The 26,956-nt window shown below is 41.8% G+C and overlaps 1 protein-coding gene across 1 annotated transcript in view; it reads left to right on the plus strand.

Moving 5' to 3' along the window:
* The window catches only part of FIGF (c-fos induced growth factor (vascular endothelial growth factor D)), a 32,058-nt gene extending 15,003 nt beyond the window's left edge, over positions 1 to 17,055 (plus strand). The window contains exons 2-7 of the mRNA XM_009993827.1: positions 3,569 to 3,779; positions 9,960 to 10,150; positions 12,223 to 12,371; positions 13,173 to 13,270; positions 15,653 to 15,848; positions 16,400 to 17,055. Coding sequence (XP_009992129.1) covers positions 3,569 to 3,779; positions 9,960 to 10,150; positions 12,223 to 12,371; positions 13,173 to 13,270; positions 15,653 to 15,848; positions 16,400 to 16,526 — 972 coding nt within the window. The 3' untranslated portion in view covers positions 16,527 to 17,055. The remainder of the gene's footprint in view (positions 1 to 3,568; positions 3,780 to 9,959; positions 10,151 to 12,222; positions 12,372 to 13,172; positions 13,271 to 15,652; positions 15,849 to 16,399) is intronic.
* Positions 17,056 to 26,956: the final 9,901 nt, after the last annotated feature.

Below are 26,956 nucleotides of genomic sequence, written 5' to 3' on the forward strand. Positions count from 1 at the left end.
GAATGCTTCAGAAAGACATAACCACATGCTATTGAGTGCTGCTGTGCTGCATCAGGGGAGAGCCTGACTGAAGCCATTCAGTCTGCAGTGTCTGAGGCCACAGAGCAGTGCCCTCCTGGTAGTCTTAATGCATTTTCCTCCATGTTCTTTTAATTTTTTAGGCTTTTAGTTTTAACACTTTGAAGTTCTGCAAAGCTACCTCTGTGTTCAAAATGTATAAGGATAAGGGATGTTCTTCTAGATGGTGAACACTCTGTGCTCTAGCAAGGGTTTAAAATAACATTTTAAGTCAGAATGGTGTAGTAGTGTCAAATAAGTCAAAACAAATTCATATGATGGTATTCACTATTCATGCTTCAGCACTTAGGTAGACTGGAACAAAATTAGGTGCTTCTCTTCAGGTATTTAAAATCCTAGACAGCTGCAGTGAGTTTTGTTTGACCGAAGATCCACCACACAAATACCTCTTGTAATCTGGTGAGTCTGAGCCTGCTGGGCAACCTGCAGGAAGACTTTCAAGGTGATTTCAAATGAAACATTCTCTGAAAGTGTCTATATTTCAATTGTCTATAGAGGGTGCTGAGGGTGATGAACTCACAGACAAAATGGGCACCCACACCTAAGACTTTGTGGGATTCAGACTCCCCTTAAAATTTAGCAGTGCCTTCTGCTCACCATCTTGCCTCATGTCAGCAGTGCTCAGAGGGAGAGTCTGCACTTCATCTCAGTGCTGTTGTTATTACGGGAAAGGGCATCAGGAAATTATTCCCTGGCTAGGGATTCCTGGGAAGAAGTTATAAAATCAGCTCTAAAACCTGTTCCCTCTGGGAAAAAGTAAAATATATGAAGACAGAATTATTCTGGCATTGTTCTGGTAGGCGACTGATCATCTTGTCAAACTGAAGAGCTTGGATAGGTGTTAGGAAACATGGAGAAAGCAGAGGCAATTGATTCACTTCAGGGTTGAATAGCCCAGGCAACACTGACCATGGCTGGAGCTGGTAGAGAAGCAATAGATCAGTTCCGAGGACTCTGTGTAAGTTTTGGATAATCATGATTTAGATAATTAGCATACATTTTTGATTACTGTATAGGGAATTCTGTAATGAGCACTGGTCCTTCCATTTTCTTTTACCCTAGTTCTCCAGTTTCCAATATACGAAAACAGTAAAAGAAAAGAAGGTACAACCTGCATGCATAAGCAGACTTTGTCAATGTCACTAGCATGCACCAAAATTTGAGATACATTTTTGATCTGCCATATTTCAAATCCGCTTTGAGGTGCATTTTTTGGGTATAAAAACTACTTTTACTACTTGTTCCTCTTTTTATACAATACTAATTGTGAAGACATAGCCTCAGTTAATTTCAGTGCATTCAGTCCACATTAAGGCATTTGTGTATCTTTAAAAATACAAGTCTCCTTAAAGCAGTACAAATTCTTGCTTTAGCTTAGTCCAGAGATCTTTTCTTACCATAAGGAGCAATCAGTACTTTTTCTTTTCTCTTTCCTCTTGGGCTTAAAACTTCCTTTGCTCACATAATGAAAATTAATAAAACCTCTTGATATGTAATAAAAGAAATGGAAAAGCTAGTCACGAACTACTGATCTATACAAGAAGTGCAGGGATATGTCTTCTAATTTACAGAATCTGTAATTTACTGTCATCTCACTTTACAGGTTAGCTATAATTTTATTCCAGCTTAGAAGTCTTGGATGTTGATTCAGCTATAAGATATTTTTACTGTAAAGAGAGAGAAAAAAATCTTGTTAATTATTAATAGAGCTCAGGTTTAGTATCTTTTGTCTCATTACCACGCCAGCATTGGTCCTATACTCACATGTTTTGTAGGGTCAAGGAGACAGTCTGTGAATGGGAATTAATGTAAGCTGTGGTTCTTAGAAGAAAAGTGTCTTGACACGTTGACCTTAAGCTGAATTTCAGCTTTCTCCAGATCAGCAAAATTCTGGGTATCCTGTTTGTAAAGCTATCTTGAAATTCTGTTACTGGTGCTAAGTAGTCACATTCCTTCTGTCCTATTTGTCAGTAAGCATTGAGATGGGGTTTCCAGCTTTCACCACATAGGAAATGTATGAGAAATCATTCACCTATGAAAACCAGACATCTCTATAATGAAATATTAGAACACAATACAATGTTCTGTATGGGCATAAAAGAGGAACAAATAACTTATTCTGAGTTAACTACACAGGGGATCTTATGTCAGTGGAAGGTAATTACCCAAAAACGAACTTGGCCCATATGCACAGGCTAACATCTGTATCATTGCAAAATAAATGCCACAGATGTTTTAATAACAAATAACAGATGCAGTCAGTGCCTGGGTTTCAGATCTCATTTTAAAAATGTTCCTCTTAGAGGTGACCTTTTCACCCATCTCTTCCCCAGTCCTATGCACAGCACTCACTTGCTACCAGTTCAGACCACAGGCTGCTGGACACCTCATCACTAGCTTCCTATATTTCAGTTTGCCTTTAAGGACTGGTGGGTTTTTTATGAGAGCTGGCAGTGCAGCCCTTTATTTGCAAGTCAAAAAGTACAGTCAACTGCATGACCAGAGAGTACAATTGAGAGCACCAGCCCAGAGCAGCACAGACATCTACGAAGATAACCTTTTACTTGAGTTGGAGGCAATAGTTTTTGGCAGATCTGGTGAGTCAGTGGAAATAAATACTACAGCCTTGATAAAGGCACAAACACAGATGTCAGAAAGCAGCAGCCAAAGAAACCAGAATTGTTATGGGTTGCTGTGCAATATTAAGTTTCTGTTTAATACATATGTTTAAAGCGAGTAACGACTTTAAACTGATGGAGTAGGTCTCTGTAGGGAGTGCTCTCTTGTGGGAGCACAGAGTGGTCACGTACATCACGCAGGTGAAAAACGCAATGACTGTGCTAATGCTGTCACACAGACAGTGATGAGGCTGGATTGAGGCTGCTTTGCCTGACTTGGGCATGACTGAGATGCTAGTTGGGCTGGGAAACAGCAGATACATCCTGCACTTTACAGCATGTTGAATTTAGTGATTGCCTGTCATGTGGATGGGTCCCTGTACTCAGGGCAGCTTCCAGCTGTATCATCTGCCTCTGCAGTGATGCCTGATGGTTGGCACCAGGGGTTTTGCACCTGGGTTGTTCTCAACAGCTGAACTCATTCAGGTGGTCTGCAGGGGTAACCCGGAGTTCACACTAGCATAGCTGGCCAGTTCAGGCACAACAGCGATGCGATCCATGTCTGCCAGGTTCCCTGAGGTGACAGGGTATGGGGAGCACAAACCGGATTTTCCAAATTGCTATAGTGGCTGGATGGAAAGGGTGAGGAAGTGGACATCTCTCCTTCTCAATATATCTGGGTGCAAAGCCTGCAGATTGGTCTGGCACCAGCCACCATCAAAGCCTGGGACATCTCTGTGTGTTCCTGTTTTTACAAGTACTCTCAGTTGTCCTCAGTAATGTGCTGCCTTTTTCTGCAAGTACTCCATGTGCTGCACTGGGAGCAGGCTGTAAAAGTACCAACTCTTTGACTTCCCCTCCTTCCTTTCCAGAAGACATCTCTTACAGCATGGGAGCGGTCAGAACAGCAGATCAGGAGAGCATCCAGCCTGGAAGAGCTGCTTCGTATCACTCACTCTGAGGACTGGAAGCTGTGGAAATGCAGGCTAAAACTCAAAAGTCTGGCCAATTTAGACTCACGCTCTGCATCACATCGTTCCACCAGATTTGCTGCTGCTTTCTATGATATTGATACACTGAAAGGTAGGTGAAGTTTTGCAGCTGAATGATCACAGCTTCAAGACCCATGATTCTTAACCAGTAAAGTGCTAAGTACTAGAGGTTTCCTAGAAAACACACTACCCATACTGGGAACAACAAGGCATTCATGGAAAATTACTTTGTATGAAAAAATGTCAGGCAAGAGCCCGAGTCTGCCTCCCTATTTTGTGGCAAAATCAGGCTTCTTGTTCTCTGTACACTCTCCAGAAGGGAATCATAGAATCATAGAATCATAGAATCTTAGAGGCTGGAAGGGACCTCGAGAGATCATCTAGTCCAACCCCCCTGCCAGAGCAGGGTCACCTAGAGTACATCACACAGGAACTCATCCAGGTGGGTTTTGAATGTCTCCAGTGAAGGAGACTCCACAACCTCCCTGGGCAGTCTGTTCCAGTGCTCTGTCACTCTTACAGTAAAAAAATTTTTTCGGATATTCACCTTGAACCTCCTATGCTCCAATTTACACCCATTACCCCTTGTCCTATCACTGGTCATCACTGAGAAAAGCCTAACTCCGTCCCCCTGACACTCACCCCTTACATATTTGTAAACATTGATGAGGTCACCCCTCAGTCTCCTTTTCTCCAAGCTAAAGAGACCCAGCTCCCTCAGCCTTTCCTCATAAGGGAGATGTTCCACTCCCCTAATCATCTTCGTAGCTCTGCGCTGGACTCTTTCGAGCAGTTCCCTGTCCTTTTTGAACTGAGGGGCCCAGAACTGGACACAATACTCCAGATGTGGCCTCACCAATGCAGAATAGAGGGGGAGGAGAACCTCTCTTGACCTACTAACCACACCCTTTCTAATGCACCCCAGGATGCCATTGGCCTTCTTGGCCACAAGGGCACATTGCTGGCTCATGGTCATCCTCCTGTCTACCAGGACCCCCAGGTCTCTTTCACCTACACTACTCTCCAGCAGTTCAGCCCCCAACCTGTACTGGGACATGGTGTTGTTCTTCCCCAAATGTAAAACTCTGCACTTCCCCTTGTTGAATTTCATCATGTTTCTCCCCGCCCAACTCTCCAACCTATCTAAGTCTCTCTGAATGGCAGCACAGCCTTCTGGTGTGTCAGCCACTCCTCCCAGCTTAGTGTCATCAGCAAACTTGCTGAGGGTACATTCTATACCCTCATCCAGGTCGTTGATGAAGATGTTGAACAACACCGGTCCCAGTACCGACCCCTGTGGGACTCCACTAGTCACACACCTCCAACCAGATTCTGCCCCATTGACTACAACTCTCTGACTCCTTCCTTTCAACCAGTTCCTAATCCACCTCACTTCCTGATCACCAAACCCATACCTGATCAACTTTTCTACAAGGATGCTGTGGGAGACGGTGTCAAATGCTTTACTGAAATCAAGATAAACCACATCTACCGCTCTACCATCATCTATCCACCTAGTAATTTCCTCATAGAAGGCTATGAGGTTAGTCAAACATGATTTACCCTTGATAAAACCATGTTGACTGCTCTTGATGACCCCCATGTCCTTGATGTGCCTGGAGATAGTGCCAAGAACAAGTTGTTCCATCACCTTTCCAGGGATGGAGGTGAGGCTGACCGGTCTATAGTTACCCGGGTCCTCCTTCTTGCCCTTCTTGTAGACTGGAGTGACATTTGCTATCCTTCAGTCCTCAGGCACCTCACCTGTTGCCCATGACTTACTGAAGATGATGGAGAGTGGCCTAGCAATGACCTCCGCCAGCTCCCTCAGCACCCTTGGGTGCATTCCATCTGGACCCATTGATTTATGGATGTTCAGATTACTCAGCTGATCCCTAACCCAATCCTCATCTACCATGTCAAACTTTTCCTCTATCTTGACTTCTTCTGGGGCTATATGAATCTGGGGCTCATAGGGAGACCCTGCAGGAGTAAAGACAGAGGCAAAGAAGGCATTCAGCACCTCTGCCTTCTTTATATCCTCTGTCACCAGGGCTCCCACCTCATTCCTCAGTGGGCCAATATTGCCTCTAGTGCTAGTTTTGCTAGCTATGTATTTGAAAAAGCCCTTTCTATTATCCTTAACCTGAGGAGGGAGGATGTGTTTTGTATGGATTTGTCAGTCCACAGAAAGGAGGGGAAATCAGTATGCAAAGAACAGGTTGGAATGACTGACTGAGGGGCTGGCCAGAAGCACTGTGATACATCTCAGAATTTGCTTGTAGGCTGAAAGAAAGAAATTTTCCTGCAGGCATTTGAATAATATTTTTTAATTAAGTATGCTCTAATATAAGGCACTGTATCAGCAGCAGTGTCTGGGTGGGAACTGCAGACGAAGGAGGTATTGCTCTAATCCAAATCTACTTGAGGAAGTCTCTCTGGAGAGAGGTATTAGATCTTGAAAGAGCCAACCTACACCTGAATGCAGGGCATCACAATCTGTTCACTCAGCTATAGCGAAAATTATTACTATTCCTGGTAGGTGGGAGATTCAGGAGGCATTATATGGTTGTTGTAATAAAATAAAGGATTAGATACTACACTTCTGTCTAGCAAATGGATATCCTATAGCAAAACTATGTTGTAGCCTAACAAAGGACAGACTGAGTTATTCTTTTTTGTTCAGTCTGTACCCTGAAGTGATATGTTCATATCATTTCCCTTTTGGGAAATCAGATATCGCTGATCCTGTTCCAATACCACTTTTGCAATAACCACAGCCACATTTGCACACCATTATGCAGCTAAATTATGGTTGAACAAAGGTGCTAATTTGCTTCTCTGAGCCACAGAGCAGAAATGTAGACAAGAGTGCCAGTCTGTCATGGTTTGGGCCCAACAAGACAACAAAGGAACAGCCCCGTGGCTGCTCACTCAGCTCCCTTCACCCTCCCCCCCCCCTAAGAATTTAATTTCACACTCATCACACACACCCAGGACACAGACACACACAGGGCTTGCATATGTTACTCCCACCCCTCCCTTCTTCCCGGGCCCAAATCCCTTTGTTCCCGGTTTCTCTCCCTCCTTCCCCCCAGCGGCACAGGGGGACAGGGGATGGGGTTTAGAGTCAGCTCACAGGCTGGTGGCTCCTGCTGCTCCTTCCTTCTCAGGAAGAAGGATTCCTTACAGTCCTGCCCTGCTTCCCCATGGGGTCCCTCCCATGGCACAGAGGCCTCCACCAACCTCTCCTTCCTGAGTCCTTCCCACGAGGTCCGGAGCTGCTCCAGCCTGGGCTTCCCACAGAGCCACGGGGGCTTCGGGAACAGCCACCTCCCCTGGCCCGGGGGCTTCCACAGCTGAGCAATCAGAGTCCACTGGCAGCAAATCCTTTGGCCACAACATCCAAGTCCAGTGGCCAAGTTCACCCCTCCTGGTGCCTTCAGGGAATGTCCCACCACGTTCCTCCATGAGTGCAGGGGCACAGCTGCCATCTCGCCATGGGCTGCAGGGAAACTTCTGCTTGGGCACCTTCTGCCCCTTTTTCCTCACCAACCACCCTCTCTGCTCAGGTGTTATATCAGTTCTTTCGTACTTTAATCCCTGAAACACATCTAATGTCTCTCTAATGGCTCCTTGGCTGGGTTTGGAGCAGGGGGAGCTTCTCAGCTTCTTACCAGAGCCACTTCTGGGGCCCTTTCCCTGCTTCCAAAAAACCTACCAAAGCAAGCGAGCACACAGTCCAAGAAGGGTTTTAATGTGACAGGCATGGTTTAAAGCCTCTCACAGCAATTTTGTACAAAAAAAATAATCCAATATACATGGAAGAACAATTAAAATTACTTTAATTAAGGATACAAATTTTGTTTGCTCACTTTTTCAGTCTAGAAGTCCATAGAGCTGTTATTAAAAGTAGCACCCAGTGTCATATGCTGTAATTCTCTATTCACTGTTGCTTACCGAGTGAGTACCAGAATTTTTTAAAAAATAAAATATTACTTTAGTCAATACAGGGAGACAACAGAGGATGTTGTCAAGTGTTACTGAGTTAGTGCATATTGCAATGACTTTTTTCCAGGGTAGAATAATGTAGCTGTTCAGGTAATAAAGTCAGATGACTATAGTAATATAGATGCAGTTTTCTCATATTACTTGGAACAGCTATTAGATCTTTTCCTACAAAGATCTAATTCTAAAAGCAGAGATGTCAGCTTTTTCATTCAAAGTCCAGTCATTGAAATTTAAGTTATAAAAAGACTATTGGGTCATCTTCTCCGTTCTTCCATCCAAAGTGGAATTATCCCAGGACAGAGACTACTTTTGTTCTAGCATCTTAATACATTCAAGGTAGCAAAGTTCCTCTGAAAAAAAACAAGCCTAAAAACATGTATTTCTCTCCCACACCCTTTCCAGTCATTAAGCATTGGTCTTTTTGCCAAGGGCATCTGTTTTGTTTTAATAAAATGTTCAGATGAGAAGGCTGGGTCAAGGCTCCTCATTGTTTCACTGCTCAACCACCTCCCACAGCACCCCGAACTCCAGCAGGGTGTATTCAAGACTGTTCCTCCTTTCTAGAGCTTTAATGATGAATCTATCTAAGGCTCGTGTTACCCCATCTAACCGCAGCCTCCCCAAGCATCTCAGCTCACCCAGGACTGCAGCGCTTTCAAGCTGGAGTCTGTAATGGAGCCAGGTTTCTCAGCATATGCCTTGTGCTTGCCCATGGAAAAGATCAGGTTGACCATGGTGCTTCTGAACAAATGTGACACCCACTTCTTTGACCACCCTTTTCTGTAACAGCCCTCTACTTAAGAAGTGGTTAATAAAGTGAGGATGTGTGCTTATACTCATTGGAGTGACATCTGAAGTGATTACATGCACATACCTTGATGAGTTTGACAAACAGTTTATTTTCTGTTTTAAGGCCTAGGACCGGATTGCTGTTTTGATGGGCTAATATGGCTCTAGAGAATTCTATTGATTTTAATTATTCTTCTCTTAATCTATGTTGTAACATCAGAAACCATATCCCAAGCTCTTATTTCTTGCACTTTTTGCATGACTGGAAGGTGGAGTGAATCAATCCTGGGGAGGGACTTTGTTGTAATAAATTAAACGTATTAACTGTCAGTTATAAAAAGTAAAAATAATAAAAAGAAAATTAATATAGGAAACAGAGAAATAAATGTTCATCTGAAGACAAAGTATAGCTTCTAGATTAAAAGTTTTCCAGAATTCTTGGGGTTTTTTTATTTATTTCAGAATTTCCCTGTAAATGGACGCACTACTTGCACAACTGTGGGGAGGTGGACTGCAATGTTGTTAACAGTTTAGAAGTTACCTTTGTTCTTTCAGAAGCTTGCTGGAGGGGGAGTAGACAGGATTTATTTTTTTTTTCCTAATTTTAAGAAAGACTGAAAATATAAGTATTTATATTCCATAACTTGAATCTGATAGGCAAGAGCCAAAAAAAGCAGGACCACCTTTATAACGAGACTCAATATTATGTAAATGTCATTGCTTTCTCCCTCTGGTTCAGTCAGTTTATGCATTATTCCTTCTCGCAGCCAGCATTTGACAAATCAGTCTAAAAATAAATTACTAGTTGATAACAATTCAGTATTTGAAAGATGTCACAGTGTTTTGAATACATAAATCATGCTTGAATTTCTGTTATTCAAACTCAAATCCCCTGAGGGTACTGAGGTGTAGGAGTGTTTATCTTGGATTTCCTTAGACATTTTGGAAATGGTGCTCACTGGCTAACATTCAGTAGGAGTATTAATACCCTCTGACCAGAATCTGTTAAGCATTAATGTGGTTTTGCAGTGAGATCCAGACTCTACTGAGTCCAAAGTGGAATACATGCAAAGAGAGGACAAAATGACAGTAAGGAGGTCTACAGTGGAGGAAAGGAGAACAAAGTATGGGTCAGCTTTTTCAAGCAGAAGCTGTGGAGCTGCCTCTCAGCTAGGGAAAACACAACTGTAATTAACACACTGGTATTAAGAGAGATTTTGGTCATCCACATGGAAAGCTCAAGGCATACAAATGCAATGACCTCTTTGCCAGTGCAGCTGGTGTAAGTTACTGGGATAATTTTGCACTCAGACTCTCTCTGGCCCTTAGATCGATCCAAGTAAATGCAGATCCATCCAAGTAAGTGCAAATGGCCTGCCAGCACTTCATTTTTATTTGTATAATACTTCTGCCTCACTAATCAGAGGTTCAACTTGGCCATGATTGTTCATAAAAATGGTGTTTTCTCCAGTCATCGACGAGGAATGGCAAAAGACTCAATGTGTGCCAAGGGAAACCTGCGTGGAAGTTGCCAAGGAGCTGGGTACAACAACCAATAAATTCTTCAAGCCTCCCTGTGTGAACGTGTTCAGATGTGGAGGCTGCTGCAACGAAGAGAGTCTGAGCTGCATGAATACAAGTACAACTTACGTGTCAAAAACGGTAAATGAGACAGTTCATCTGCTTCCTTTTTACCCTGGCTCTCCAAGAGGGGAGGGAAAGGATGTTTGGTATCTGAGATTCTGTTATGAAATCTGTCTGCACTATCATAACAAATAGTAGAATTATTTTTTGATCTATGCAGAGTGAATGCAGGCATGTGCAATAACATTTTACACTCATGATGCATTATTAAAAATGTCTATATATTCATAGAGACAGAAAATCAGGCCCTGAAAAAGTGATTACAGGTTTATGTGATGTTAAGGAGTTTAACCTTTCATGAAGGTATTGTTACTGGTACCTGGGACCTCTTGAGAGCATTGGCTCATGGCAATCCCCTCCACCAAAGTTTTAAGAGAGAATCCAGGAAATTTTGTTGTGTGAGGACAGGAGTCTGAGAGTTGTATTTTCAAAATTGCCGTAAGTGCCAAAAAGGCTGGCAAATAATTTTGGATATGCAGTTTTGTGAGCTTAAAAGGGAGACACTTTCAACAGGAGAGGACAGATGGTTTCAATTTGAATGTCTCAGGATCTGTATGTCCCAAATAATGAGTCACTTCAGAAAAGAAAGGCTTAAACCAGTGGCCAATTACTGCTTAAGTGCAACAGGCAACTAATACCTGAATTTTAATAATCAGTGCCAAAAAGTGAGCACAAAGAGAGCATCCAGAGAGCTTCTGTCTGTAGACTCCCTCTAGCGTCTCTCTACAGAGATACATCGCTACAGTGGGTGACTGAGCAGAGCTCCAAGTTTAATACTTGCAATCAGCTCTACAGATTAAACCATCTGTGTTCATTCCTACAAGAGGAGCAAAGAAGTATGGTCCTCCTTGACTGATCTTCACCTGCTGCATCCCTGCTTAGAGTTGATAAATCTTTTGTCTTGGAGCAATATATCAAATCCCAGTTACAAAAAAGGCTTTTCTTTAAATCCAAGCAAAGATTGAGGGCAGTTGTTTTAAAAAGAATATTGAAGCCCTTATGGGGAGCAGGTCCAATTAACTGGTGTGTTTGTTTCAGGTTGGTTGGAATGTAATTCTACAGTGTCTGGTTGTACTGGAATATAGCTGTAGTAAAATAAATCAGGGCCTGTCCTTCTTGCGTCAATGTTCATTAATTGCTTTCATTCCACAACAGAAGGAGAAAGCTCTTATGAGTTGTTGGCCACACAGTAAAGATACCCGATCAGCTCAGGGAGCTAGGTCAGGCTAAGGAGTATTTATTTATTTATGTGGTTTTGGAGCAGCAGTTCATAAGTTTGTTGAAAAACTGCAGTTTTGCAGAGTGTAACATTCCTTTAGCATCCTTCAAAATAAAGATTCCCTCAAAAGCCCCAAGCTAAATTCCACTCCTGGATATACCACCATCAGTCCAGCTATACTCCTCTAAAATGAATAGAATTTCTCCAGTAGTATCCTTGGTATAAAATATTCTCTGAAGGATATTCATGCCTCCTAAAGTTAGACACTAAGACACACTAAATGAATGTGTCTGAGCAGTCAGGTTTAGGAATACTTCTCAGCCCTGGCATGTGGATGCAGCATTAAGCCAAGACACTCGGGCACGTGAAGACCAACCCTATGCTTCGGTTTCCATGAGAAGGAAACTGGCTTGGGAGGCAGAGCAGGTGTGGGTCACTTCAACAGCTCCTTGTTGTCATGTAGCTACTCAGGGAAACAGGGGTTCCACAAAGCTACTTACAGATCATCCTGAGTAATTTGGGTGCACTGAAGGTGGGCCACTTGGTTCCTTAGGGTCCTGCTATAGTCAAGAGTGAGTTGTTTCCAGGATGATGACCTGCAGGAACCCAGCTGAAACAGATGATCTTGGATGTTTAACAGGTGGTAATACAGCACTGGGACCATCATTTTGGCAAGCTCCCATCTTGGCGGGCATCTCTTAAGCTTCAAGTCTCTCAGTGCCCAGCTGCTTATTTACACCTATGGTAACTATCACTAGAATAGAGTAGGAGTGGGAAAAATAGTGCCAAGAGATAACAGGTTTTGACTTAAAACTCCAGATATTAACTGTATCATGAAAACCAAAAAATAAATGTTATTTCACTCACCTAGCTCTTTGAGATCTCAGTTCCCTTGACAAGTGTTCCCGAGCCAGTGCCAATCAAAATTGCCAACCACACAGGCTGTAAGTGTCAGTCAAACACCCAGCGCCATCAGTTCACCATCATACGAAGATCTGTCCAGTACCCGGAAGAAGATGGGTAAGTTCCCTCATTTACAAACTTCTACATGTGTTGTGCAGTCCAAAGTATGTGGAATTTTTATTTTTTTTTAAGTTTGGTCATTAAAACAGTCCCTTAACTTCCTGTTATCCCAGCAGATTTTCTACATAACTTGATTATCACTCAGGGTCACAAAGCTTCAACTAAACCTGGTGAACAGCCACCAGCAGGCTGTATTATTCTGGGTTGGGGGAGAGGCGGTGTTTTGGCAGAGCCACTCCAGCCCTCACTCAGCCTTCTGGCCACTCTGAATCCTCTCCCAGTGCAAACACAGAAGAGCTTCAGCCTTTTTCCTGTTTCTGAGTTCCTGCCCCAGGGAAAAGTAGCTAACAGTCAAACTGGCCCCTCTGACCCTGAAAATGGTCCATTGTGCATCCTTAAACATGGGCAAAATTTACACTGGAGCTGTGCAATCTGGCAGTATGACAAAACTGAATACAGTTGTGTGGCGTAAACACTGTATGATAAAGACTACTCTGGGTGGGGTAGAGAGGTTTTATAGGGAAGTGGAGCTGCAAAATTGTAACTGTTTCCTAAGGATGTAATCTGAAATACCTGCTGTATCTGCCCTAGTTGATGGGAGCCAGACAGCTCAGCTGTATCAGCAAAACCATCCAGTCACAAGTTTGCTGTTTGCAGCAATGATACACACAGATCCTATACCTTCACAGAGTAGAAGTGTCAGGCATACCAGCATATCAGCAGGCTCATTTTGCCAAATAATGACACTGATGCTCCCATTATTTTTTTTTAATTAATTTTTTTCTTTTTTCCTTCTAGGTGCCCCTTTACCAACAAACTTTGCCATAATGGCTGGATCTGGGATAGCGACAAATGTGAATGTGTTGTAGATGTACAGCACCGCAACAGACGAGACGGTAAAGATGAAATTACAAATTGACACTTTTTCTTACTATCCCCAGGCTGCTTGTGTTTTATTTTAATTTTGTTTAATTTTTTCATTGAGAGAATTATAGTTTTGATTCCATATCCCCAGATAGACTTGGCTTATGGTGTAGAAACTCACCTAAAAATAAACACTTATATGTGCTTATCCCCGTCTCATTTTTTTACTTGGACATTTTACTTCCTCTCTATTAACAACCAGAATAGGAAAGTATTAAAAAAAGTTAGTGAAGCAGGCACCTTGGATAATTTTTTATTTGACACAGACCTTAAATTGTACGATGGGCATTAGGGAAACATTTTTAACTGTAGAAAAATTATACCCTGGAATATATTGCATGGGAAAAGTGATGAATCTATATTGTGTGAACTTAATAATGAATCAAACAGGCAAAATCAGTCCTGTCTGTAGTCAGGGTAAAAGACTGTATGACCTTTCAAAGTATTTGACTACTTTTTATTATAATATTAAGGTATTTAGGAAGTTTTGAAGCTGATATGCCATATATATTCAGGAGTAAGCACAGATACCCCTCCAGGCCTGTGGAAGGAAATGGAAGAGGATAAAATTAATAGAAGTGTGCACTACTTGCCTTCTCCCTCTGCTTTTCCTGGAAAACTTTAATCTGTCAGAGTAACTTGCAGGAAATATTCATGGACATAACTGTGTACATTTAAAGATATTCATTAGTGGGAAACATTAAAAGCAGTTAAAGTTTTTCCAAGCCCTGTTTTTTAAAAAAAAGTTTTTAAAAATTGTTTTTCTCAGGAAATCACACTGGTCAAAATACAATCATCACAGCACTAGAGCAGATGGACACAGAAGGAAGCCTTGCCTTTTTGGTTTAAGCTACATGCAGCAAGCAAAAGAATGAACCTTCCAAGGCAACAATAGGACCAAGCTGGCAAACAATCCCTAGACCAGCAAGCTAAGATAAAAACAAATCACCTGATAAACTGGTCTGTTACAATCTCCTAATGTTAATAAGCAAGACTTCAGTTGTGTCATGGTTTCTGTAGGATCTGTTGTCATTCTGGATCAGACCATTTGAACATCAGGTTAGGTAATCAAGCTCAAGCTAGATTTTTCACTCAGTAAAGGATTAGTACTCTGTATTTTGGAGTATGGCCAAAGGACTGTGAATAGCCAGAGTCCTCCTAACTCTTATTCTTTTGCAATGTCAGCTGAGAGCATTAACATTTGCAGCTTGTTGAATTAGAGCTTTTTTTTTGACATAGACTCAGTATTTCCTCATATAAAATATCATTCTTTGAAGTACACTGTGGTTGGCAGTGACTGGGACAAAATAACTTAAAATCTGTCTTTGAGGTTGAAACAAAGTGAGCTCCAAATGTTCTACACTGCTTCACACATGCCAAGCTTTATCACCCCAAGGAAGGAGTTTGTCTTCCAAGAATCTGGGGCAGATTCCTTCTTCGTTTCCAATAAGACTTGGGTTTTATTCTGTCTAAATACTGGTTTTCCAGCACTAAGATTTATTTCAAGTAATGTGGAAGCCTTTTCTGGCCACTAAGATCAGAGCTCAGGCTGCACAGGTTGCAGACAGAGGCTACATTCCACATTCCGTAAGTTAAATCCAAGAGCTAATTGTAAAACTACAGGAAATTACCTTCCCAGTGACACATTATATGCCATGACCTTTGACTGGGGATGTGCTGCTAGCATTTTAATAAAGCTTTCACAAAATGTGTTCCCTTTTTACTAGGATTAGCTTTATATTGTCCTCCAGATGTGCATTTTGAGAGAAAATAGATGAGGTATTGGACAAGTGTGTTGCCTTCGCTGGGATTTTGTTTCTGAAACAAAGTATTTTCTTCTATTTTTAGCTGACAAATGTGCATATGCTCCTTACTGAAGTGCTAAACCAGCTTACACTTTACTAGACATATAATAACTTTTGCAAAATTTCCACAATATATGGATAGTGAACTACACTGAGTGGCGAGTGTGACATTTTTTGTGGATGTGCATTTTTGTCATGAGTATAGAATTAATCCTTTTTGAGGTTTTCTTTTTAAAACTTGCTGTCCAGCAAAGATTTGTGCACTCCCAAACCTAACACTAGGCTCTTTTAATATACAGCCCCCAAATAAAGTATTTCTATGCAGGGTTCAACCCACAGGAACTAGCAGGATTAGAGTAAGTGAAATAATCAGCCCAATCCTCTCAAGTCCTTTTCTGCGTTGTCAGTTACAACACAAATTCAGAAGACTAGAACCTATCAGAGACTACACCTGTAAAGCCTATTGATTGTGAAGAGAGAGTTAGTCTGTTCAAAAGCAGGATTTAGACATGTAAAGCTTACCAGAAAAACATGCATGTGCTGTTGCAGGACTCCCTTCCCTCGCTGAGCTGGCTATGTGTGGACAACATATGGAATTTGATGAAGATAATTGTGAATGCATCTGTAGACAGAAGTGTCCCACAGATTTCTTTCAGAGTAAAGAGAACTGCAGTTGCTATTTGTGTAGGGAGAGCCAAGAGAGCTGTGCTCTAAAACACAAGATATTTCATGCTGAAACCTGCAGGTAAGTCTTCCTTGCCATTCATTGACAACAAGTATAAAAATAATTGACAACAAGTGTAAATATACTATCAGCAGAGATGGAAGTGAGCATCAGAGACTTGTTCACTTCTGTGTTTCAGACAGGTGGGAGGGGATCAATGCAATCACTTGTTTACATGAGTTTGGCTTCTAGAAATTACTGTAATCTGGACACAGGATTTTTACATCAGAGTTTTATGCCCAGTGTTCCTGGAAGACAAAAAGGTATTTTGCAGAATTTGAGGGCAGCCCTATCCATCATTGACACTCTAGACTTCACTGCTCAAAAGAAATTAAAGCATTACTTAGGTTGTGACTGTGGACAAATGGACAACAGCAAGACATGTTGCTTTAGAAAAGAACTGACAGGCAGCAGCCTTTTCCCCCTGTGCTGTAGGGTGTCAACACATTTCCAGACATTGCCTGGGGAGCATTGCAGCATTCAATGATCAAAAAGTTGAGGACTGTGACAGTGAGAAATTATCATATTACAATGTTTCTCTCTTTTTCCTTTTTTTCTCCTTTATGAAATAGCTGTGAGGACAAATGCCCACCCCAACCCAGAATATGCCCAACTGCAAAACCAACGTGTTCCAGGCATTGTCGTTGTCCGAAGGAGAAGAGAGGTTCTCATGGGTCCCAAAGCAGAGAAACTCCTTGACTGAGTTTCCCCTCTTCTCAAAAAATCCACTGCTTCGCAAAGTTGCTGTCACTGACTTTCAAACAATAGTAAACATGAACATCTTCCACATTAACAACAGAAGAATGAATCCAGTCTGCATTTGTTTGAGTAATCACTAACTGCAGATGAATCCTCTGGGACACTGGTGACTGTTCTTTAAGAGGTAACAATAACTGATGAATTGCTGGCTGCGTGGAAGACAGAGTGGAAAGTGCCAGTTCAATGTTACATTATGGAAGATGAAGCTGGTCTATTGGTAATGGAGGCACAGTCACCAGCCAGTCTTCTGGAAACTGAGACTAGATAATCTTAGCCTCTGAATCCTTAGCTAATGCAGCTCCTGGGGGAAAATCTCCTCAGAAATTCAGTGTACAGGATTTGGCTTCTAATAGGTTCAGCACTGAGTTATTTGATCTACTGTCCAGCTTTGATTATAATTTTGAGTTTATTGTACAACTACTGTCAGATGTGCCATATTTAAGTGTACATAAGAAAATAAATACATCAGTTATTCGAGTGGTTTTGATTTTTCTCTGTTATTTTAAAGCTCTGCCCCACAAAAATAAAATAAGCCAAAACCCAAAGCCATTTCAAGTACAACCTTCTTACGTTTGTCCCACTGGGACTGGCTTATGCCCAAACTCAGGTCAAAATAAAGTCACTTGATCCAGTAGTTTCAGTAAAAAACCGATAATTTTTCCCATGTCTGCCCGATAAGGATGTGTAATTTATTTACTTGTTCCCAGGGTAGTGAGTTAATCTCCCTAAGGGGATAACAGCCACGCTAGTACTAACTGTTCAGTGATTTTTGGAAAGGCACAGTTTACTAAAAGATTATTTTCCTTTTAACTTACCACGCTATGAAAATAGCTCATTTGCACTGACATTCCTTTTACCAGTGTGAGGCCTGAGTAACAGTGTTTTAATCAAATCAAGTACAAGGACAGCACTATTTTCTGAGCCACTGAAGTCTGAACTGAGCCAGTCCAGAGAAAATATTGTAAGTATTAATACTGAACTGGAAGTGATAGTCTTGATGACTGAGTAGGTTTTTCCCCTTTGCTGAATTCTCCAATTTTACACTGCACTGTGAATGAAGAGAATAAACCAAATTAAACAGCTGCTACAGAGATGGAAAGGCTGACACAACACAGGGAATAGAAAATGGCTTTTTGATGTGCATGTGAGATTTTCTTACATTTATATAGGGAAAACCAAATTGCTTTAAAATAAAATTAGGCCCAAATCCTGTAAGATTGATTGAATTGTTGGACAAAGCACCAAACAATTTAACATGTGTTTGGTCTGAGTAAGGCATTTAGCATTTGACCCTGGATAACTGCTCTGAGTACTTCCTGAGCTGTGATTGAGGTCTGTGAAAACACACCTGCAGGCTTTTTGTTACCTGTGCTGGGAGCTGGCTTTGGGATCCTCTCACCAAGCAACACCATGAGGCCTGTGAGCATATCAGGAGGAGGCTCTGCACCAGGGTTCCCTAGTGGTCTGCACTGAGCTTTCCTGCAGAGGGTTATCCTCCAGAGCACAGGCCATGTGCAATGAGCATGGACTCTGCATGGACAAGAAGGGGAATGTGACCGCAGCTCAAAAACCAGTGAACCAGCTTGGCAGCAGCAGCACACCCTTACATTTCCCTCATTCCTCCCAAATAACTTAATTTCAGACACATGTATATGATGGGTGAAGTTCCTGAGCTATACCAGCATCCCTAATAGAGTGCACTGCCTCATCGCTTCTCTCTTGTCTCAGTCAGGGCCTCCCCAGCCTCGTAGCTGGCTTGCTGACAGGCTACACCAGTAGGACATTCCTCAGAAAGGCAGGGAGCTGCAGAGCAAACCAGACACTTACCTGGTGGCACTGGAGGCATATGGCATAAAAATGTACCTTTGTGCAAAACTATACAACTGTTTGTACAGATAAATTCTGTGGAAAGAGATGAAGCTTTTGCACTTCCTAGCTTTTCTTAAATCGAAGTTTAGCAACTGGAACCCTGTATTAATTATGCCTGAGTCTTGCCAACTTTGATCTGTAGGGGCTTCCTGGGTTTTCTGTCCTGACCAGTAAATATATTAAACTTTTTTTACAAAACAGAACTGTTCCAAACTGAGAGACAAGTAAGTCTGCTTTGACTCCAGAAGGCTCTTTGATGAAGCAGCCATTGAGGGGCTGGAAACCACGTTCAAAATCTTTTCTCACTGAGGCAGAGAGTGATTTGAACACGAGCCACCTAATCCCCAGGAAAGTGCAATAGTTGTGAGGATACCCAGCTTAGGAAGGTACCAGCACTGCCCACCACTCAAGAGTTTAAGCACAACACTGTAAATGCCACTGCTGTGGGATGGTTTTGATTGCCACAGCCCCAAGATGATATGGATGTTGCTAACATTGTGGCATCGCCATAAATCCTTTACCTGGAAAACCATAACTAAAAAGTGGTTCTGGGTAGAGATGGAAACGTAAGCAGATAGCTGAAATTTAATGAGGATTTATAAAAACTCACAATGTTATTTTACTTGAGAAATTCTAGATTCTTCGAGCCATAAAAAATATTCAACAAAATTTAAAATAGAAATGCTTTATGGTTTCTTTCATATAGATACATCAGAATTTAATAACAGATTTAAGATAACAATTCAGAATACTTAAATGAGGTATGTAAAATTCCTAGCAGATCTGTCTGTTGACTGATGTCATTAGCTCTTAACCTATGACTAAATGACCTTTTCAGAGGGAAGGTTATTGAGCAGAGGAACATCCACTTTGAAGTTTGAAACTCCTTTTATCGTTGTCTTCAGGATGACTTGCTTTTTAAGCATATGGACATGATTTAGAGATTCCATAGCCGGAATAATAATGCTAAACCATTGTGTTACAGTGTGTCTTCATTTTTATACAGTCATGGAGGTCTTTCATGTGATATTTGGATCATGGCCTCTACATATTCATGTGTGTAATAGGATTGAGACTAGTTAAATAACAATTGTTAATTCTAAATAAAGGCACACAAAGTATTTTGAAACATTGGGCTTTACAAATAGCTGGCTTTCACTTTCATGGGCTTTTTGCAGGAGGGCAGCAGGAGAAAAAAAAAAAAAGTATAATTAGCAACGAATGCACATTGCATTTGAAAGTCAGGAAGTCTTCACCAACTTGCATAAAATGTACTTGACTTCTGGACAGACAGAGGCACACATGATCTTACCAAATGCTAGTGACACTGAAGAAATTACAACAAAACCCGAAAGTGCTGCTATCATTTACTTTTAAAGCCACCATATGCCATATACTGTGACATTGCTTATAGCAAGCATTATTCATAGGAAAGCTGACAGACCATATATAAAACTTGTCATACTTATCTCCATTGCAAACACATAAAGCTGCATGTATCCTTTGGGCATTAAGTCCAGCTGATTCTTAAAGTAACCCAGGAGTTAGGCTATTTAAACTAAGAGTTATTTTGCTTTACAGTAGTGTAAAAGAAGGAAAGGGAAACCTTGAAAACTCAAAACAAAATTTCTGGAAGATTTTTCAGCTGACTATTTCCTCTGTATTTTCTAAATAACTGATAAATGTGTTTCAACTTTAAAATATCAAACAGGTTGTCACCTAATTTTGGATTAATGGAGTCAATTGGTCTCTCTGGAACTACAATGTGGTTGCCAGGACAAGTGAATCTATATTCCTGTTTATTACAGTCTCCATTACAACCCAAACAAGTCAGGGGTTACAAACAATGTACTGCCATTCATTTAATTTCTGTCAGACTCCTGTATCAGCAGTTACTCAAAAATTTCAATAAAAATTTTCCTTTGGGGGTGGGGGGAGAAAGTCTGTTTCAAATTAAGTTAAAAGAAATCTACTCCTTTAGCCAATAAAACAAAATGAGTACATAAAAGAATGCTCTTAGGGCTCAGTCCATACTTACATTTCTTTGCCATTAACACCCTTCTTTGTTTCCACTTTTCTCATACTTGACAATACTACTCAATGTGAAAGGTCCTCTAAGGCTGACAGCACTGAGGATCTATGATTGTAGCATGAACTGCTTAATTTCTTAAAGATCAAATGCTACCTTTAAAACTTTTATAGCTGAACAATCAATGATTTGATTCTAGTCTGCATTACTATATGTCATATATTTAAAAAGCAACAGTTGTTCTATAAGAAAGATCCAGTTACTGAGTTGGATTAAAAAATTAAGCACCAAGAAAAGGAGGGAACAAAATATGAAGCATTCCACTGAGTCCTCTGCCCCACTTCTTTAGCTCAGTGTTTTTTTCTTTTTTTGTGAGACTGTATCTCTAACATGTGGCTTAGCATAAGTCCAGCTGAAATGATGACACAAGGTAACTACACTAACCCATCAGCTTCTGTAAGGTGACTCATTGACAAAACATCTACCCAAAAATTTCCCCTGACCTGTGATGCCACTGTTTAGGAACACTCATGTACCTCCTTTGCTTGTCTTTTTTTCTTGGGAAAGCATTTCTTGCTTCCTATGAACGGGCTAACTGTCAAGATTTGTGTATGCTTACATACGGTTGCATAGCAGTTATTTAGCATCACTCTTTAGAATAAAATAACCAATGCAAATGATGAAACACAAGGAAAACCTCAACATACCCACAAGAACTACAGAACTCTCCTTATCAATATTGTCTCTGCAATAAACTGCAATATTTTCCTGTAGCTCAGTTACAAACACCTATAATGAAAATCCTTTTAAATTCATCCAGACTCTCTGATCTGGGATTTCCTTCTGCATTGCATTTTAAAACCACCCACAGCTCATTCCTAAAGTTTTCATAGCCAGTAATGCCTGTGCCTCTCTACCTGTCCCCTGGAGGTCAATTGCCTTATCACCTCACTCTGCTCTACATCAATTATACTCAGAACATTTGTTTCCAGCCTGAACAAAGCTTGAAACCTGTGGACTCCATTTCAGACCTCAGGAAGGGGTCTGGAAGGCCTGGAAGCCTCTCTGAATCTTGCTAATTCTAACAGTCAAACAAAAATTACTTTTTCTTCCACAGACCTTGCCTTGCTTTTATCTTAAGATATTCAAGGCTGCAAGAACAGTATCAACTTAAATAAACCTTTGTTTCATTTTATGGATTTTAAAGTGATTAATTATTCTTGCTTTACAGTTTAAATCTGGATTAAAAAAATTACCAAAATATTGGATAGCTCAGTTTTAGTTTTTATAAGAAAATCTTTTAATTCTAACTGTAGGAAACACTATTGGGTAGCAGAGAACAGTGTTCTGGAGCGTATGTGTAGTAGAAGCATTAGCAGTAGGAAACAGCACATAACACATGCAGGTTCTTCAGCTTTGCAGGAAGAGTATTTTGTATCTCTAGCAGGGCAAACGTTTTAAGCTTCCAACAGCTCCATCTGCTGTTGCCATGGCACCTTTTTTTTTCCCTTCGCTGAGGAAAGCCCTACACTAGCTTTACTTTCAGTTAAACCCATTTTGTTAGTATTTTAGTACTAAAACCCCTCTGATAGTTCTGGCACTTTAGTCTGTATTGACTCTATGATACAAATTCCAAGGATTTTTTTGAGGAGTTCATTAAGTACAGTGTTAAAGGTACAAATACCAGACCTCTAGGACAAACCTTCTCGTCTAACACAGCTGATGCACTAAAGGACTTTGATGTGGCCTCAAGGCTACAGAAAGGGAAATTTAGATCTGCAACTAAACCAACACCAAAATCTAGTAAAGCTGAGGAGAGGAAAAAAAAAAAAAAAAAGAGGAAAAAAAAAAAAAAAGTAAAACCAAGTCTAGTCTGGTCAACAGGCTGTGGGTTTTTCATAACTGATACCAGATCTGTGTGTCACTGTATCTTGTTTGATCCAGATTAGATACAGGCACACGATTGCATTTCTGTGCAGTTAGGCAGATGACTTGTGGGGGAGTTGCTACTGGTTGTACACCAGCTGCAGGACAGATAAACCTTAGCTCTGCCAGTACAAAGGCAAACGGTCCTTCTGACTGACTTCAGATGTCAGGGAGAGCCCAGCTGTTATTTTGCACTGTGTGCTCAGGGGGGGTTTTCTGCCCCATCCAGGGAGCCCTTAAGCTGGATGTGACTGAGCTGAGAGGCAGAAGGCAGCCAGCACCCAGAAGCTGTTTGCAGTGACTGCTCCTGCTAGCGACTGGGAAGGACTCTGAGACCAGGTGCTCAGGCACCAAAATAACCCCCGAATGCAAGTGGTGAACAATTTGTGCCGAGGTGCTGTAAAAGAGGATTATTTGCAGCAACTTCCAATTCACTGTGAACAACCGTTCTCTACTGGTGAGGACGGAGATGTGATGTGTGTGTGTGTGCCCAAGGGAACTGAAAACCCCTCCTGGTATACACACCACAGCTGCTGCTGAGGCCTGATGCTCCTCCCTGCTCTCACTGTCCTGATTTGAGAGAAGGGAAGCTCTGGGCCATTCGATGAGAGAGCGTTGTAGCACATGGAGGGTTGACTGAGTGATCAAGATCTCAGGATGTGCATGAGGGGCACAGGTTACATACAGAGGTGAGATCTAATGTACAACCTCACTTATGTTGGCAAATTCAACCGCCACAGATGAATTCCAACCTGCTTGGAAGGGAGACATGCCTGTAAAATGGAAAAAAAAAAACAACCCACATCTTATTTTCTAGACCAGGTGCTCAGGCACCAAAATAACCCCCGAATGCAAGTGGTGAACAATTTGTGCCGAGGTGATGTAAAAGAGGATTATTTGCAGCAACTTCCAATTCACTGTGAACAACCGTTCTCTACTGGTGAGGACGGAGATGTGATGTGTGTGTGTATGCCCAAGGGAACTGAAAACCCCTCCTAGTATACACACCACAGCTGCTGCTGAGGCCTGATGCTCCTCCCTGCTCTCACTGTCCTGATTTGAGAGAAGGGAAGCTCTGGGCCATTCGATGAGAGAGCGTTGTAGCACATGGAGGGTTGACTGAGTGATCAAGATCTCAGGATGTGCATGAGGGGCACAGGTTACATACAGAGGTGAGATCTAATGTACAGACTTGCCAATCAACCTCACTTATGTTGGCAAATTCAACCGCCACAGATGAATTCCAACCTGCTTGGAAGGGAGACATGCCTGTAAAATGGAAAAAAAAAAACAACCCACATCTTATTTTCTAGCTTCTAAGAGAGAAATCTGACTTAAAGAAAAGAAACCCTTTTTACAGTTTGTATTTATGGTTATTTCCTTAACAGACTACACTGCAGTTTGTTAACCTTCCAACTCAAAACATTTATTTTTAAAAGTACATTAACATGTCACTTCATCCAGCTTCTGTAGAATTTCATTAATATGAAGAGAAAGACCATAAGAAAACCCAGGTATTTGAATGAGAAACCCACGACTTTTCTTGGCTGCTTTGTGGGTGGTACTGGAGCCAGATACAACATTGGCTGTTCAAAGTAGAAACCAGGCAAAACCAAACTTGTGAGGGTGCTATAGAAACCTGTTAGATCCTTGTAATTCCTGCACTCCCTCTTGGCATGAATCATAGGAGAAATGACAGGTTCTCCAGTCTTATCATATAACAGTAAACTAAAAGGAAGAACAGCTTGTCCTTTTCTCCAGAACAAAGATTCCAAATACTGGTTGCCTCCTGATTTTAGGGCATATTTAATTCCAGCAGGATCGAAAATGAAGACTGGTTTTTCAAACATGTGTTGGGCTGTCTCTGCCTCTCTCCTCCTTGGTTTCACTCATCAGTCTCGCTCTGTGCTTGTATCTATAGGCCATGATTTGCCATCCAGCAGTACTGCTTTTCACTAATGTTCACCATTTGGAACTTCCAACAGTTTCTGCTTTCCTGAGTCCATGGAAAGAAAATGCTCTTTGTTGTTCACCTGTTGTGCAATCTCACATTGCTATTCCATGTCAAGCAATGTCTTTCACAGGAGCACTATGGCTCTCTCACTGTGCCATCAGGCTCTGGAGCACCTCTGCGTGGCAGCACTCTTGTGAACTACTTTGTGAACAACTGATTGCCTATTTTTTTAAATGACAAATTATTTAAAATAATAAATGTGCATGCTTTAGGTATATTAAGTGTGAAAAAAAGTATCAATACACCAGCTTATCATGCACAGCAAAGCCACATCACCAAACTGACAGTTTCACTCAGGATGGACATGGAACAGAAGCAACATCATCCACCAGGCTGGACACAGTGAGCAAATGCAGCCTGAGAGGAGGCTGAGAGGGAGATGACACAGCAGAGTACCTGGCAGAAAGTTTTCCTGCCTTTTTGAGAACACTGAAGTGATTTTCTTGAGGCAAGACAGCATCTGCTACCAGAACAAGCCCCACAGGAGCCTCTTTAAGCCTCCTCCATCCTCTCTCTCCATTAACTCGATTTATGAGGGTGTTTTAGGGAGCATTTGAGGACCAGGCTTGCAAGCAGTAATTACTCTGCTGTCACTGGTTTAATGTTTTTACTCTCTATTTTACATTCCCCACAGTCTCACTCTGACCTTGTACGTGCTTTAAATAAGGGACTAAATGTATTGAGTTGAGGCACACAGAAAGGATGAAAATTTGATTCTTCCCAGCTGTTGGTCCCTTTTCAACAGCTTTACTTCAGATCAGGGAAGGACAGACTCTGGATCTGCCCAGGATCAGTGACAATTTTATGAATAAACAACACAATAGCCAGTGAAAAGTGTGTGGGGTACCTCAACCTCATGAAACAGCCATGGACAGAAAATTTAGCAGCACCTTTGCAGACTTCAGAGCAGCAAAGATCCCTGTCCTTTCCATTAAGGTTTTTCCTAGGCTCCTTGGTGGGCAAATTTGAGTTGTACCACTGGCAGGTATGACATTAAGCACAACTAAACATATTTAATGAAGAACAGGAATGTCAGAACACCAAAGATAACATGCTGAGCCAAAGGCAGGAAGACTTGGCCACAATATTTTTTCCTGAACTCCTTCAGACAGACTTTCAGAGCCTATGGCCAGTTGCTGAGAAAGTGTTAGCTCCTCTCCGAAGTTCAAGAGGGCGAAAAAATCACATCTGTGGCATAAAAAGATGTTTCTGAGATTAAGTGGATCTATCCTGTGGAAGGTTTTATAGGTCAGTGTCAGTATTCTCCATTTGTGCAGTGGTCAGTCAGCATATGCTTATGGAACTCCCACTTCTTTCACTGAAGAGAGAGGCTGCTACATTGTACAGCAGTTATAACGTGTCTCTGGATTTTTTAAGCTTGCATACCAAGAATTACAACTTCTTTAGACAGCACACAAAAAGAATTAGTCTAAAACCAAAAAATAATAATTAAAAAAAAACAACCCACCCCAAATAGTTAAAATCATAAGCATTATTTTTCTGACAGCCAAAACTGGAATGACTAGTACAGCTTGATTCTTCAGGGCAGCCTGACACCAAGCAGGGCACCACCTTCGCTCACCAGGGACCACATCATGAGGTGCCGCAGCTGACAACCTCCAAATGCTTTCCTCCTTCTCCTGGTACTACTTTGGTTTTGTGTTTTTGGGTTCCTTAGTTGGTTGGTTTTGGTTTTGTTTGTTTGTTTGGTTTTGTTTTCCTAGATGTAATTTAAGGCAACTGCTCTACAGCCAGGCTAGAGTTTCTTCTGAGAACTAGGATCCCTATGGTCCCCTGGTTCCCAGTCTTCTTTCACAGCAGGATATCTGATGTTGCAGGTGAGAAGCCTCCCCACTTTTGGCCTCACACTGAGCTTCTCATCCTGAAATTCAGGTTCTTGCTGCCTGGGAGGAGCACCTGAAGATGAAGTCAGATTTGCCAATACTGGTCCCACCTTTCTGACCACAAGAGAAAAAGTCAAACAAGTAGCGTTTTCCTTATTTAGCACAATAACACACTTTGATGCCTTTCAGTCCGCAGAATGAGGCGCCCTGTTTCCTCCTTGGTCCTTCTTGGGATCAGGGCCTCTCAAGCACGTCTGTCTCTGACCTAACCAGGAGCCCAGCCAGCCCTGCACTGTAGGGCAGCTTGTACAGTCACGACACACACACGTGTGTAGGAGTGACGGCAGAATCAAACCTGACAAGTTAACATCAGCACTCTTGGCACGGAGAAGCGGCTGCCAAACAGAATTTCGGTGACACACAGCGAAGGCACGAGCAGCCCCAGCCGGGTGAGGTAACATCCCTCTTGCAAACAGGAGCAGCTGGGTGGGTGCTGCAGGTACTACCAGCTGGTTGCAAAGCTTTGGAAACCTGGGATGCACAGCCCAGCGGTGCCACCCTGGCGTGTCAGAGCACAGCTCGCACGGCTCTGCCACCTTCCTCAAGCTTCTGAGCTGTTAGTGAAAACCGCGGTACTTTTATGTTCATGTGGAGAAAGCAAACAAGCCCCCAGCTGCTTGCGGTGGAA

The sequence above is a fragment of the Chaetura pelagica genome, unplaced genomic scaffold, assembly GCF_000747805.2.
Source record: "Chaetura pelagica isolate M959 unplaced genomic scaffold, ChaPel_1.0 scaffold412, whole genome shotgun sequence".
NCBI lineage: Eukaryota > Metazoa > Chordata > Aves > Apodiformes > Apodidae > Chaetura > Chaetura pelagica.